This window comes from Malaclemys terrapin, chromosome 2 (assembly GCF_027887155.1).
Source record: "Malaclemys terrapin pileata isolate rMalTer1 chromosome 2, rMalTer1.hap1, whole genome shotgun sequence".
NCBI classification, from domain to species: Eukaryota; Metazoa; Chordata; order Testudines; family Emydidae; genus Malaclemys; species Malaclemys terrapin.
In genome coordinates this window covers 126,772,023-126,786,822 of record NC_071506.1, presented here as the reverse complement: position 1 = coordinate 126,786,822, position 14,800 = coordinate 126,772,023, and the positions used below count along the sequence as shown (strand labels likewise).

Genomic DNA, 14,800 nt, shown 5'->3' with positions numbered 1-14,800 from the left:
CTCCCACACAGCATCTGTGGCCTGGCCCCTCCACACCCAGGCCTTTCCCCTGGAGATGAGTGGGCTGTGCGCCAGCACCCCTGCCGTGGGCACTGCACACCCCAACGTGCCTACTTAACCCAGGCAAGGGGCTCCAGCGCTGCTCCACTGGGCCCCTGTAACCCGGGGGAAGGAACAGCCCGTGGGAGTCACTCCAAGGGGAGTCTCTGCCCCCCATGCCAGGGTCTAGGCTCCCCCTGGGGGATCCCTCCTGCCACCCTCCACTCTCGTCATGTTGCATGGCCCTACATCAAGGCAGAGAGGCTTTAGCCCCAGCAGTAGCCTACCCTGTTTCCCCGAAAATAAGACATCCTCCGAAAATAAGGCCTACTTACAGTTTTGCCTCTCGTTGTAATATAAGGCATCCCCCCGATAATAAGACCTCCCCGATAATAAGGCATCCACCGATAATAAGGCATTTTTCATTTCTGAAAAATAAGACATCCCCTGAAAATAAGACCTAGCGCATCTTTGGGAGCAAAAATTAATATAAGACACTGTTTTATTTTCGGGGAAACAGGGTAGTTCCAGCTGCATTGCACGGTGTTTTGAAGCACTTCAGGGCCTGTGTATGCACAGGACAGGGGCGGCTCTAGGCACCAGCAAAGTAAGCATGTGCTTGGGGCAGCCCATTTGCAGGGGCGGAAGGGATCCAGCATGGCAGCTGAGAACCAACAGGGGGCCCTGGGAGCTGTAGTTCCTTGGTTAGCTCCCTGCCTATAGAGCCAGCCCTGGAGCAGGGAAAGAACTAAATTTCTCAGCATTCCCTTGGCCACTACCAACAGGAAAGAGGGGGAGGGAGTGAGGTAGCTGAGACCTCATGCTGCAGCCTGCTGTGAATGGAGAGCTGCATGGGGAAGGGTAGGGATACCATATTTTAACATACAAAAAATAGGACACTCCACAGGCAGGGAGGGTAGCCCCACCTTGCCACCATCCACTCCCTCCCACTGCCCCCCACAGAAACCCCAACCCATCCAACCCTCCCTGTCCCCTGATCACCTCCTCCCGGGACCCCTGCCCCCCAGGGTCCCACCCCCTATCTAAGCACCGCTGCTCCTTGACCTCTGATTACCCCCTCCTGGGACCCCTGCCCCTAACTGACCCTTGGGACCCCACCCCCATCTAAGCCTCCCTTCTCCTTGTCCCCAACTGCCCCCTCCTGAGACCCCCCCAACTTCTGCCCTAGGACCCCACCCCTTACCTGTCCCCTGACAAACCCCCAGGATTCCCGTGCCTATCCAACTGCTGCCTGTCCCCTGACTGCCCCCCCAAACCCTGACCCATCTAACCCCCACTTCTCCCTGCCCCTGACTACCCCCCGAAACTCTGCCCCATCCAACCCCCCAGCCCCCTTACCGTGCCACTCAGACCAGCGTGTCTGGCTCCGCGCAGCGCCAGACACACTGCTGCATACATGCTGCCGTGCTCCCCTGTGGAGCCACAGCCCCCTCCCTCCCCAGCACCTGCCTTCCAGATTTGAACACCTCAAAATTCAGGAGTGCTCAAGCTCCGTTTGGGCAGCTGTTACTTCATTTCTCCCAATCAAATATACTGATCCACTGTAACTTGCTGTAAAAAAAGTAGGATAAAATTGAGCAAGAAATGCTTCCCAGTGGTTATTACGACTGGAATTGCTATTTTCAACAGCCATTGCCTTTTGTTTGTTTGTTTGTTTAAAAGGAAGACAGTGATATTGCACTGGCAAATTCCCCATAGAAAGAAAGAGTGGAACAAAGGAATAATAAAGGCACCTCAACTTTTCCTCATTTATGTAGGACAGTCTTATAATATGCATCCAGATATCCTCCAGTCATACAAGCTGAAAATTCTTCCACTTTACTGCAGTTCTGTAACCATATGGGAACCAATCCTGTCTGTGTTCTGTGCACACCCAAAATTCCTGCTGAATGACCTGCCTGGGAGTGAGTTACCAGTGACCCAGAGCTGCAGCAGAAGGAGGGTGTAGGTGGGAGGGGGGGAGAGAGCCCAGGGCTGGGGCGGCAGGAGGTGGGGGGGGGCAATGGTGGGGGGGGGAATGAGGGATCCCAGAGCTGGGGCAGCAGGGTGTGTGTGTGGGGGGGAGAGCCCAGGGCTGGGGCAGCAGCGGGGTGCAGCGAGGAGCCCAGGGCTGGGACAGGGGGCAGCCAAAATTTGTTTTGCTTGGGGCAGCAAAAAATCTAGAGCCGGCTCTGGGACAGGGGTCAGTGTGAGGACCAGGCCCACCCCATCCCAGGATCGGGGTAAGCACCAGGCTCCCCCATCCTGGGGACCATGTACATGGGGGGTCACCATGAGCACCAGGCACCCCTGGCCAGGGCATCTGTGTACCCAGAGGGGCCACCAGCAGCCAGTGTGACTGGACAATGTGTGAACAATGGGGACACTGTTTTGGGGGAGCTGAGCAAGTCACCCAGGCAGCAGGTGGAAGGGGCAGGGCCCTTGCTGAGCCTTTGCTGACAGGTGTGAGCGAGGCCTTTGCCCCACAGAGGTGTCCCTGCAGGCTCAGCTCTCGCTGGCCGTGCTGCTGGCCCTTGGACTCTCGCTGTCTCCCAGGCTCCCCTGCCTCAGCTGTGAACTTCTGCAGGGATCGGGCCCTCCATGTGCACACCTGGTCATGTCACGCTCTCCGGGCTGGCTTTAGCAAGTGCGGCCCCGATCCGTAGGGCTTGTACTCACCGGGCGGCGGCCCAGTCTTCGGGGGCACTTCGGATTGCCGCGCGCCGGCCGCGGTTCTCCCGCGGCCCCGCTCCCCGGGCCGAAGCGGCGTTGGCTCGGGAGGTAAAGGAGGAACCGGGAAACTCAGGGAGAGAAAGGACTGACAGCCTGCTGTGAGCTCCCCCAGCACAGTATCCAGCTCAGATGCTAGTGCTGTGAGCTTCTCTCCAGCAGTGCCCTGCACTGCCTCGCTGGGCCTCCAGTGTGGTGAGCTTCTGCATAACAGTGTCCTGTCTGTGCCCAGCCAGGCCCCCAGTGCTGAGAGTGGCAATAGACTGTCCATGCCAGTCTGCACTACCCAGGCTGGAGCGCGGCAAGCCCCGCGGCCCCGATCCCCGGCCGGAGCGCGGGGCATCGGGGCCGCGGGACTTGCCGCGCTCAGGCCGGGGGATCGCGGTTGCTTGGCTCCGGCCGGGGGAGCGGGGTCGCGGGACTTTCCGCGCTCCGGCAGGGGTCGCCGCGCTCGGTCCGGGGGATCGGGGCCGTGGGGCTTGCCGCGCTCCGGCCGGGGTAGCGGGACCGCGGGACTCGGCGCGCTCCGGCTGGGCGCGGGGCCCGATCGGGGGAATCGGCGAATCGGGCTAAAGCCGGCAGTGCACGCTGTCCGGGCCCTGCAGGGGGCGCCCTTCCCCCACACGCCAGAGCCCTGTCCCGGGGCCTTGGGGACGAGAGGGGACTAGCTGCTGCAGGGAGGGGAGCAGCCTCTGGGGGGGGGGGGTGGGCACACAGCCTGCCCTGCCCACAGCAGCACCCCCAAGCCTGGCCCAGTCCCATGCAGCTCCAGTCCTGGTGCCCACCCCCGATACCTGGCCCCCCTGCTGGGCCTCTCCCAGGTCTCTCCACAGCAGATCCCCAGGACTGCAGAGCATGGGCTGGGGGGCAGTGCCTGCTCCAGGCCTCCTGCAGCTCTCAGGCATTGCTCATGTGTGGGCCTGGCCCGTGGGGCTGCGGAGAGCAGTGGCTGGATCCTTCCCTCCACGCAGTGGGGCTGGGCTCGGAACGCGTGGATAGCCAAAGCCTTCCAGCGCCCCCTTAGCCAGCGCGGTTACCTGGGCACCGTGGCTCTGATGCCAGGCCCCAGCTGGGGCTTAGAAGTTCCTGCTCTCAGGGGCGATGGGGGGGCTGTTTACGGACAATGGCCTTGTGTGACAAAGTGCGGGATTTTCTTGTTTGTTTTCTTGTTTTTGGTGGGTTTTCAATGGTTTGCATGCGGAGGGGGTGTGACTCAGTTTCCCTCGGTGTTACTGGTTTAACGAGGTGAGGGGAGAGGGAGTTTGTTGTTACAGAGGACCAGAGAGGGAATGTGGGACCCCAGTCAATGGCCTGGAGGATGGATACCCCAGCGACCAGACCCGACTGGACCTGGAAACCCAGCTCAGGAATCGCAGTCGGTTCTGGCCAGTGGGAGGACAATGGCCTGAAGAGTGAGGAGCCAATGACCTACCCAACTGGTTCCAGCCCGAGGACAGACCGAGGAGAGGAGGCCCCGGTTTACGACCCTGTTTACCTGGAGAGAAGACAATGGACAGAGGCGGGGCATGGGACCGGGGATCTCAGATGCCCAGCTGGGAAGCAGGGGGGCTTTGGGCTGGAGAGGGGGAGCAGGCAGAGCCCACCTGGTTGCAGAGAGACTGGGATGTGCTGGGCTGAGGGAGGCCAGGCCTGAGGCCCTGAGAGTTTCCTGTGCTGTGTTCAACTCTCAATAAATCCTCCTGTTTTATGCTGGCTGAAAGTCACTCCGGTCTAGAGAACAGGGTTGCATCAACCCCTTCGGGGGTGGAGGCCCCGGGGGTCCAGAGCGAGTGGACTCCCTGAGGGGGCCCACGGCAGAGACAGATGTGCTAAGGCTCAGAGAGGTGCGGTTCCAGGAGGTGGAGGGGCCTGACCCCAAGAGAGAGTGGACCCCCAAGAAGGGCTGTCGCACTGAAAGGGGCACCCCCTACGGCCCGCACAGGGCCAAGAGTGGGCACGATCTGTGAGTCCGTGACACCTTGTCCCCAGGAGTGCCTAATCACAGGGATCCATTCATTCTCACCATTACAGGGCCCTGGTCCTGTTCCCCCTAGGGTAAGGAGAGCAGACAGGCTGCCGTGGTGGTGTCTGGGGGGTCCCTGCTCCTGGCCTCAGCTCTTAGGTGCTGCAAGTGTCTCCATGCTGCAGAGCCTTGCGCCATGTCTTCCCCGCCAGCCAGGATGGCTGCTCTCGCCTGCTGCCTGGGCAGGCTCTGGCAGACAAGGTGCGTGCTGGCCAGGTTACCATCCATCTTGGCGCGCTCCCCCTTCCCGTGGCCCCAGTCAATATGTCTCTCTCCGATGGGAAAGTTAATAAATTTAGCTCTAGATTAAAAGTATCGATCATTTCATTTGTAAACGATAAATAAACAGGGGGCGCTCTGGGCGGCCCACAAGGCAGCTGCTGCTGGCTCTGGCTGGTGCAGCAGTGGGGAGATGGGGACGGGGGGCACTTGGCCCCTCATCTACATTCTGCCCTGCTGCCGGCATTGATTTCCTATTAGTCTCCCTGCACCACCCTGTAACACATCATTCCGGGAGCCGCTATTAATGGCCTTTTGATAAATAATCACTTGTAAGTCAATAAATTTTTATTAAACAGTGTGGCGCTTTGATTTATGAAAATCCGACGGGGTTTGTCTGGGAGAAAAGGGATGTGGAATTGAAGTGGAGACACCATCCATCTGCCTGCCAGGCCAGCCTGCCTGCCCGCGCTCACCACCCGCAAACAATCGCCTTTTAACACAACCAGCCCAGCCGGCCAGGGAGCTGGGGGCCAGGGAAACTTTGTCTGCGTCAGGGTTCTCTGCTCGGAGCAGCTGCCAGCCTGTGTTTCTGTGAACGCCTAACTTGGGCAGCGTCCGCGTCCCATGGCCCTGCAGGCCTGAGCACAGACCACTCCTGCGGCCTTGGACCGGGAGGTAAAGGAGGAACCTGCAAACTCAGGGACTGACAGCCTGCTGTGAGCTCCCCCAGCACAGTGCCCAGCTCAGATTCTGTGAGCTTCTCTCCAGCAGTGAGGTACCAGCAGGGTACCCCCACACCCATCCCAGCCGTCTGAGCTCCCTGCAGGTGACCAGTGGATGGCGTAGGAGGCGGGGGCCGAGGGAATGGAAGGGGTGACTAGTTTTTTCAGGGTAGGGGGGGCCTGTCTAGCCATGGACATTGTCTGAGCCCCATGGCCGGGGGAGGGGCTGCCATCCTGTTGCCCAGGTGTAACCCAGGGCAGGTAGAGCAGCACCATTATGCAGTGTCCAGTCAATGGCTGCACATCTAGATCTGGGAGTGGGAGGCTTCTGGCCCCATTGTGTCGCCTGGCTTGGAGACATGAGCATGGCTAGGCCATAGGGTGATAGGGGGGCCTGGAAGGGGGGCGAAGGGAGTGAGCTAGCCCTCCTTGGCAGCACAGTGGTCCGTGGGGCAGAGCCGGCCTCTCTGGAAGGGCTGAGGCAGAGGAGCCGAGCCGGGGCAGGCTGGCTACAGCTGCTATTTGTCACTCTCCCTGGCTGGAGGAGGCCCTTTGCCACCTGCTTTATTTGTCTCCCGGTGCTGACGTGGCAGCAGACAGGTGTTAAACTACTTAATCACTTTAAAATTGTTTTAATTTTCTGTTTTGTATTGATCTCCCCAGCACCAATTAATCAGCTCACTGGACCAGGCAGTTAGTACATTAAAAATTGTCAGCCACACCGGGCAGCTTAGAAAATGTCAAAAAAATATCCCGCCAGCTTCCTCGCAGAGCAGAGCCCAGGCTCCTGGCCAAGCGGCTGCCTCTGGGGCTCAGGGCTGCCGAGATCCCCAAGAACCCACTGACCAGAGGAGTTTGCAGGGGGAGCCCCATATTCCTGGGGTCTGGCTTCTCCAACCACCAGCTTACCTGAGTTTCTGTACAGGACCGGGGCACGATGCTCTTGGCACCCTGGTGTGAGGCCTCCCCTGGGTTTCTTTGGGGCTGCTTCTGTTGCTGGCATTCCTTCAGCCCCACCTGCTTCCCAGGAGAAGTGGGGGTTGGCACAAGGCGGGCAGGGTTGCTGCCCCTGGCACCTCTTCGTTACGTGTGAGAGGGCAGGGGGGTGCTGGCCCCAGACAACCAGGGGACCCCACTGAGGGGGTGGGGGCTGTGCTCAGAGTGGGGCCAGCCGAGGGGCCTGCAGGGCAGGGAGAGTCCCTCTCTGCCGGGTGCCTGGCTTTGGGCTCAGCCCCTCACATGAGAGAATGAGGGAGCCGGGGCAGTTCAAGGAGGAGTGGCACCAAGGGAGAGGCTAGCAGCAGGGAGGTATGTGAATGCAGGCGCCACAGGGCCCGAGTGGAGACCGAAGGCGAACGGGAGGGATGCCAGGGCCAGAGCCGGCGGGAGCCCGGTACTACGGGAAGGGGCATCGGCTCCCGGGGAGGGGGCTCAGGACAGTTACGTTGCTCTGTCCCAACGGATGGTCACAACTCACCTGGCCAGGCTCATGCATGCTCCAGATGGGGCCGTGCAGCCTGTTAGGCTCAGCACAGGGCTGACCACTGGCACCCATGTGCCTGGAGCCAGCAGCGGAGCCTGGCGGGGCCGGAGTCCTCCCTGGCCTGGGAGCAGCGCCCTGAGGACCGGGGCTTGGCACACATACGGACAGGCTAGGCTCATGGGGCCATGTTAGTCTCCATGCCGCAGGCCTCAGCCTGTCACCTGAGCCCCCTCCCCTAATGGAGTTCCCTGGGGCTGCCCCCAACCCTGACGGGATCCCCCGTAGCTCCAGGGCAGAGATTTTGCTGTAGCCCGTCGTTCACCCGGGAGGTGCTGCCAGGAGCGAGGCTGTGCTGGGGGTGAGGTGGGGGGGTCATTGTAGGGCCTGGGGCTGTGTTGGAGATTACTGTAGAGTCAGGTTGGGTGTTCAGGGGCCAGGCTGCACGGTGGAGCTGGGGGCCGTGCCGTGGCATTGGGGTGGCCAGACTGTGCGGGGGAGGGGCGGGTGTCCATGCTGTGGCGTTGGGTTTGGGGGCTGAGCGGGGGGGAGGGGGAGAGGGCATGGTATGGGGAGGCCTGGGCAGTGGCACTGGGGGGGGCGTACCGTGGCGGGGGGGCTGGGCAGGGGGCCGTGGCATGGGGGGGCTGGGCAGTGGCACTGGGGGAGGTGTACCGTGGCGGGGGGTGGGGGGGGCTGGGCAGGGGACCGTGCCGTGGCACCAGCAGACAGGCTGTGCTGTAACCCTGGGGCTCCATTGCATTGGCGGTGGGTGCAGGGCCGTGAGGACTGGCGGGGGCTGCTGGGGGTGCGTTGGGGTCCAGCCCCAAGTGGGTCATGGCAGCTGGGCTCTGCTGCCTGGCTAAAGGTGTCCCCCCCCACCCCTCCCGTACTAATCGCTATATGATGGGCCCACAACACCTTATCTCCGATCGATTTCCTCCCCCGGACGCTGCAGCATGTTTGCTCCCAGCTGGCCGCCGTTATTGGCTCGCAGTGTTGGAAAGTGGGCGAGCTTATCGGGACTGGTTATTTGCTAGCGCACAGTGACGCACACATGGCTCAAAATTGGGGGTGCCCAGGCCCATCGCATGCACCTGGCCAGGGCCTCCTGTCCCCCTGCCTTGGCATAGCCAACACTGCGAGGCCCAAACCGTGTACCACGGTGACCCACCAACTGCAGTCTGTCTTTTTTGCAGTTCACCCAGGGACCAAATTGTTTGTGGGGAGGCACCTAAAGTCAGGCCAGCCTCCTCCTCCACCACTCCCTCGCCCTCCTGGCACCTGCCGCAGCACCTTCTGCCCTGGCATCGCCACCTTAATCCCTCCCGGGCGGTGGAACGGTAGCCTGCCCCGCCCTCCCCCTGCAGCGAGAGTTCCTGTCCTGTGGGGCTGTGGCCAGCTCCCCACCCGTGCTATTGTGCATGACGGGGGGCAGCCAGGCCAAATCTGAGTGGCATTGCAACCCCCTGCACCAGTTTGCGATGCCTGGAACTGAGAGGAAAGCCCAAACCCATGGGAAAAGAGCTGCAGTGGGGCTGGCTTGTACAACAACAGCCTCCCCCTCCCACCCACCCCAAACTACCCCCCCGCCAGGGGCTACCGCACCCAGGCCCGCGGATGCAGGGTCAGATTCTGGCCAGCCCGTGGTTGGTGCAGGAGACCCGTTTTTACACAGGAATGTTGCATGCTTGCACAAGTGTGCACACATCCCCTGGTGCAGAGACTGTGCCAGTACTTCAACTGAACACATGGTGTGTAGCCCCCCCACCCCCCAGTGCACCTCAGAGCAAGCCTGGCTCCAGCTCTGAGCGCAGGCCAGCCCAGCCCCCTGGGGGCAGCCCATACACACCCTGCAGGCAGCGCTGTGCCCAAAAGGGGCTGGGCAAGCTGGTCTGGGGCCTAGCATGGGCGAGCGCGCACATGCTCACACACGCTGCTCTGCGCACGCCCGCTTGTGACCTGTGCACAGGGTGGACGGAGGCCGTGCGCAGGCTGGAGTGGCAGTAAACACTCCTTTGCTATTGACACAGCATCAATCGTGTGGCTGCGACAGGTGAATGGGCTTTCACTCACCGCCCCAAGATAAATGGTATTTATTTGCTGCTAATATGTTCCAACAAGAGGCCTAACGAGCGACTTTTGAACTGGTGCCTCATGCAGTAGCTCAGGGTACGCTGAGCACCCGAGAGCTACCTGCTGCAAAGAAACCCAGAGCTCCCCTCCCCCTCCAGGGCGCTGACCCTGCTCCCCACAGCACCCTGGCTGGGAGAGGCTGGTGTACAACAGTGTCTCTGTGGCTGTTGGCCTAACCTCTCACCTGGGACTGGTCATGCTGCTCCTGGCCTGTCTGGGTGGCTCCCCAGCACCCCATGGCCATCGCCCCTTACTGCTGGGCTGGGTCTCTGTGGCTCAGGGCAGCAGCACCCACAGTGTTAGTGCCTGTGCATGAACAGTGCCACTGGAACCGCCGCTGGCCCGGCCTCAAACCCCACCTGCCGCAGTACCCGCCCTGCATGGAGCCGCACGGGTCGGGTTCGCCCGGCCCAGTGACTGGCACTGACTCAGGTGGGAGCAGGGTGACGGCACGCAGGGCCTGCTGAGTCCATGGGGCAGAGAGCCGGGCTGGGCTAATGAGGAAAGATGGGGCAACGCCCCAGGTCAAACTTCAAATTAATTAATTAATAAATAATGTACCCGCAAGAATCTAGTGCTGGCGGCTCCAGGACTGCACCCTTCCCCACAGCAGTGCTGTCGGGACTGCGTGCCAGCGTCTTTTTGGCTGCTCCCCATTGAGTGTCCCCAGCGCCGCCCCCCGGATGTGTTCTGAGCCGAGGCCCAGGCCAGCCGCCTTTCGGTGCAGCCCCCGCAGGGACCCTTTGCTCAGTGGGGGGTTCAATGGGTTACAGCTTAACCCCTCCCCCACCAGGCAGCCCAGCCGTCGACACTCCGCTACTGCCCCAGCCAGCTGCACCCACGGACGCGCCATAGTCAAATAACTGCTCAGATGCAGAGGGGGCTGGCACCTTTATTTCATCACTGCTCATGGCCCGGCAAGGTCTGTAACACCAACAACCCGGGACATGCTGGAGCCCGGCTCCCTCCTGCCCAGGTTGGGGGCAGCCCCCTCCCAGCGTGGGGCAGGGACAGAGGCAGAGCCCCCCCCTTTTCCATTTGCAGCCTGGCTCTATGGCCCAAGGCTGCGCTGGCAGCTCCTGTGGGGTCAGGACTGCTCCTGTCCCCTCACGACTCAGCCGGGGAGGAGGCAGGCTCCAGGACCCTGTACCTCACGGCTCAACCCCTCTTGCTCAGAGCAGCCCCTGCCAGCTCGGGCGCTGCTCTGCGTGTCTCTGGCTCCGAGCAGCCGGCGTGCAGACTGGTGCACAGGCGTCTCGGGCACGGGGCCAGTGCCAGGCGCTGCAGGGGGCTCAGCCGCTGTGGGTTCCCAGGCTGAGCACCGAGAAGGCAGCCCGGTGCTTCCTCAGCAGCAGACGGATCTTCTCGTCGTCCGAGTCGGGGTCCAGGGGCTTGTTGTACTCGTCGTCCTCGGTCTCAGAGGCGGCCCGCTCGCCCACCGCCCGCTGCGAGGAGGACGAGGGCTCCAGCGTGCTCTTCTTCCGCCACTTGGTCCGTCGGTTCTGGAACCACACCTGGCCCGGGATGGGGAGCGCGTTAGGGCTGTACTGAGCTGATGGGCCCCCATCCTAGCTCTCTGCTGTTGGGGGGTGACCAGCCCCAGCTGCCCTAGCCAGGCCCCTCAGTGCCCAGCGAACCAGCGCCCCACACAGGCCAGTTTGCCTAAGGATCCAGCCTGGCCCTGAGGGGGCTCGGGTCAGTCTCCATTGGCCCCTTTAACAAGACAGCCCTGGGCCGCCCAGCCCCTGAGTCCCAGCGCTGGCCCTGGGCCCTCACTCACCTTCACCTGCGACTCGGTCATGCCGAGGGAATAGGCCAGACGCGCCCGCTCAGGCCCTGCCAGGTACTTGGTCTGCTCAAAGGTTTTCTCCAGCGCAAAGATCTGGTGGCCGGTGAAGGTGGGGCGCGTGTGCTTCTTCTTGTGGATGCTGTCGGCCAGGTGAGCCGGGGCTGGCGGAGGGAGGGGACCGGTCAGTGCGGAGGGCTGGTGCCGCCTGAGCGGGCCAGCCAGGCACCTACTGCCCCAGAGGGCGTGGCTGGGCAGGACGCGAGGAGCCCTAATGGAGCCCAGGGGAGCTGTGCCTGCAGCCCCCACTCCCGAGGCTAACGCTAGCCCCCCCGGAGTGGGTTGTGGCCCACGGCCCCCCCTTCCCCTGGGGTGACGGTACCCCCCCCCCAAGCAGGACATGCCTCATGCCCCCCGAGTAACAGTAACCCCCCAGAGGGGAATGTGCCCTGCAACCTTCCCCAGGGAGCTGGTAACCCCCCCAGAGCGACAGTAACACCCCTCCAGAGCAGGACACATCCACCCCGAGGGTGACAGTAACACCCCCCCCAGCGGGCTGCTCCCTGTCCCCCCAGCCCCCAGGGTGACAGTAACAGCCTGTATTGGGCACGCCATTCTGTCCCCTGAGCGGGGTCAGAATGGCATGCCCAATACAGGGCGTTACTGCTGGGCCTGTTTCGGATGCTGTCATCACTGCTACATGGGATGGCCCGCCCCATGCCTCCATCAGGAAACGGGGTCCAAGCCCCACCCCCACGAGTGACACCGAATGCCCTTGAGAGGCCCAGCGGCCCTTGTGCCACAGGGCACCCCGGTGCCCGGCAGCGAGTGGGGCGCACACGCTGCCTCGCCCAGCCAGCTAGGGGCATGCGGCCAGCGGGCTATTCGCCTGTAGGCGCCCATCCTGGCTGCTCCCAAGTCAGGGCCAGCTGCTCTGGCCGGCTTAAAGCAGCCACTCATGGCCCAAGGGCTTGTGCTAGTGTGAGCAATGGGGAAGTACCCCAGGGCAGCCCGTCCTTCAGGGCCTGGGCTCCCCGCATGCTGGCCGCCCTGGTGTTCTGGGACAGGGGCTTATGGCTGCAGGGCCAGGCTTTCCGGGGCACCCACATGCCGGGTCCATGTTGGGTGCTGAGCCCCTAAGGGCCCCCACAGGGGTGGGGATCAATCAATCAATCCCCTTTCCCCAGTGCTCATCCAACTCATTCCTTGGGCAGGGGGGGGGGGGGGGTAGGCTCTGCCCCAGTCCTGCTGTCCCACCCTCTCTCCTGAGCCAGGTGGTCCCTGAGCCGGCTCCTCTCCCTGCCCGTGGGCTGAATGCAGCACATCCTGGAGCTCGCGCTGGTGGCAAAGAGAGCAGCTTTCCCGCCCGTGCAGGCGCCCAGCGGGGCAGGGGGAGGGGGGCTCTGCTCCCAGCTCAGGGTTCTGAGGCTCAGCCCCTCTCCTTGGGGGGCTCAGCTCTGTCCCTGCGGGAGGAAGGACACTGATTTCTGCCCTGCCCTAGTCCGGCTCTAACCTCTCCCTGCCTCCCCCCAGCTGGTGCGTAACAGTGACTCGGGTCCCAGCAGCAGTGGCCCAGGCAAGCCGTTGTGCTGTCACCTGCCATCCTCCCCGGGCACCCACCATGGTGCTCAGCACGGGCATTCACCAGCCTCTGAGCACAGCTCCGGGGCTATCCCAGCCCTGCCTCAGAGTGGATTATGGCTGGGCAGAGTAGAGGGGGCAGAGCTAGGCCCTGGTGAGCTGTCTCTGACTGCCCCAGCAGCACGGTCCCGTGGGGGATGGCCCTGTCCCAAGCGCCTGGCACCTGCCCCAGGGTGGGAGCAGCGGTGGCTTTGCTGCCCAGGCAGGGAGCAGAGTCCAGGGCTGTGGGGAGCAGGCGGGCTGGGCTGGGGCAGTTGGTACGGGCATGGGCTGGTGGGGCCCGCTGAGCTAAACCTCTGCATCTGGCCTCATGCTGCCAAGCCTGTGGGGCCCCATCAGCGTGTGGCTCCTGCCAGCCCCCCGCCTCCCCCTCAGCTGCGGTGCCACGCCAGGTACTTACTGCTGCCACACGGTCGGCCTCCTCGCCAGTCCTGACCGGGGTCTGCCCAGCAGTCCCTGCCCCGGGACGGGTAGTCACTCCCTGCCTTGGCGAAGGGCCCCACCTGGGATCCGTAGTAGACGGGCTGGGAGCCCAGGCCGTTGAAGCCGCCTGCGTGGGGGTAGGCTGAGAGCAGGCTGCTGTTTGGCCGGCTCAGGATATCGGTGATGCCGTGCGGCGTGCCAGCTGCCAGCTGGGCGCTGAGTCCTGGCGGGCTGAGCTTGTAGAAGGAGTTCTGCACCGCATACTGGCACATGGGGGCCTTCGCCTCCGGGAAGGGGGCCAGCGAGGGGCTGTTGAGCAGGAAAGTCCCCTGCAGGTTGGAGTCCATGGCGCTGCTTTGCCCTGGCAGAGGCCAGCGAATGCACCAAGCCGGGCCCTAGCGCCCCAGCTGCGTACCACGTGCTAGCAAAGCCATCCCAGGCAGCCTGGCTCAGTGGGGGGGCCGTGCCAGCTGGCCACAATCCTGCTGTTTCCCTACAGCCCGGCCTGGGCGTCAGCTGCTGGCACTGCCCAGGCAGCAGGCACCACGGTAGCCACGTGACCCAGGCGGGCTCCTGGGGGGCAGGCTGGTCTGGGAGCACCTTGCCAGGTGCTGTCCAAGGCTGAGGCCCAAGCCCATGAGATGCCGGGGCCGGCTGGCCAGGCTGACCCCAGAGCACCTGCACCCAGGTCCCTGCCACAGAAGTTTAACTTCAGGAGAAGCAACATTTCTCTGATAAAGGTGTGGGCTATTAGAATACTGGGGCCCGATTGGCTGAGCTGCTGGGGCTAAGCTCCCATTGGCTGGGTGTCAGGGCAGGCCCTGGATTGGCTCGTCCCAGACAAATTGCAATTTGAAAGATTAGCTATAAAAAAATAATCAGCCGCTTGCTGCTGGGCTCAGAGCTCCTGGGGCTGTGCCTGGCTGCCCACTGGCCACAGTGAGGGACGAGGCCCAGAGCCCAGGCTGGGCAGGGCAGGGCCGGGCCGGACCATGCAGGTGTGTGCAGGGACCACGGGGTCAGTGAGCATCGGCCTGTCTGGACCAGAGGGTGTGCGGCCGTGTGTGCAGCTGGGTGTAGGCGATTGTGCATGTCTGTCTGTGTGCACTGTGCATGGGGCTGCCTGTGTGTGCAGCGCCCCAGCCTCAGCCGGGGGGGTTCCATACCTGTGTGCACCAGTATTTGTTCATGGCTGGTGTGTACATGGTGGGGCTGCATGTGATAGAGCATCTGTGCGGGGAGGGAGCTATTGTGTGTTGTGCAGGTGTGTATGGGTGTTATTGTGTGTACGGGGGGGCACGCATGTGTCTGGGGTGCAGCTCCCAATGCCTGCTGGCTTGTGGTTGGCACCTGGGCCCTGTGGGGTTCCAGGGCAGAGGCCACGTCGCTCCCTGTCTGACATAAGGGCCCACGCAGCCGCCTGCGCTGCTGGACAGCATCCGTGGGGCGGTGCGAGCAGCCAAGGCCTCATCCCTTGGGCTGCAGCGCACGGCTCTGCAGGCACCACAGCTGGCTCCTGTGGTGTGTCAGCTCCATGACTGTGGGGGGCGCTTGCCCCAGCCTGGGGGCTCCATTTTCTAGTATTACTCATACCTACT

The 14,800-nt window shown here is 62.9% G+C and overlaps 1 protein-coding gene across 1 annotated transcript; it reads right to left on the bottom strand.

Moving 5' to 3' along the window:
* Window positions 1–10,226: 10,226 nt before the first annotated feature.
* On the bottom strand, window positions 10,227–13,891 carry NKX6-3 (NK6 homeobox 3). The gene is made up of 3 exons (XM_054019128.1): window positions 13,180–13,891; window positions 11,133–11,302; window positions 10,227–10,866 (listed from the first exon to the last, which is right to left on the bottom strand). The coding sequence occupies exons 1-3, from the start codon at window positions 13,547–13,549 to the stop codon at window positions 10,645–10,647; spliced, it is 762 nt and encodes a 253-aa protein (XP_053875103.1). The 5' UTR covers window positions 13,550–13,891; the 3' UTR covers window positions 10,227–10,644.
* Window positions 13,892–14,800: the final 909 nt, after the last annotated feature.

Bases quoted from the DNA above. Each gene is read 5' to 3' on its own strand.
- NKX6-3 (XM_054019128.1), bottom strand. From the start codon at position 13,549: ATGGACTCCAACCTGCAGGGGACTTTCCTGCTCAACAGCCCCTCGCTG. The intron at 11,303-13,179 runs GTAAGTACCTGG...TCCCTCCGCCAG, and splicing joins AGGCCGACCGTGTGGCAGCA to CCCCGGCTCACCTGGCCGAC. The intron at 10,867-11,132 runs GTGAGTGAGGGC...ATCCCGGGCCAG, and splicing joins TGACCGAGTCGCAGGTGAAG to GTGTGGTTCCAGAACCGACG.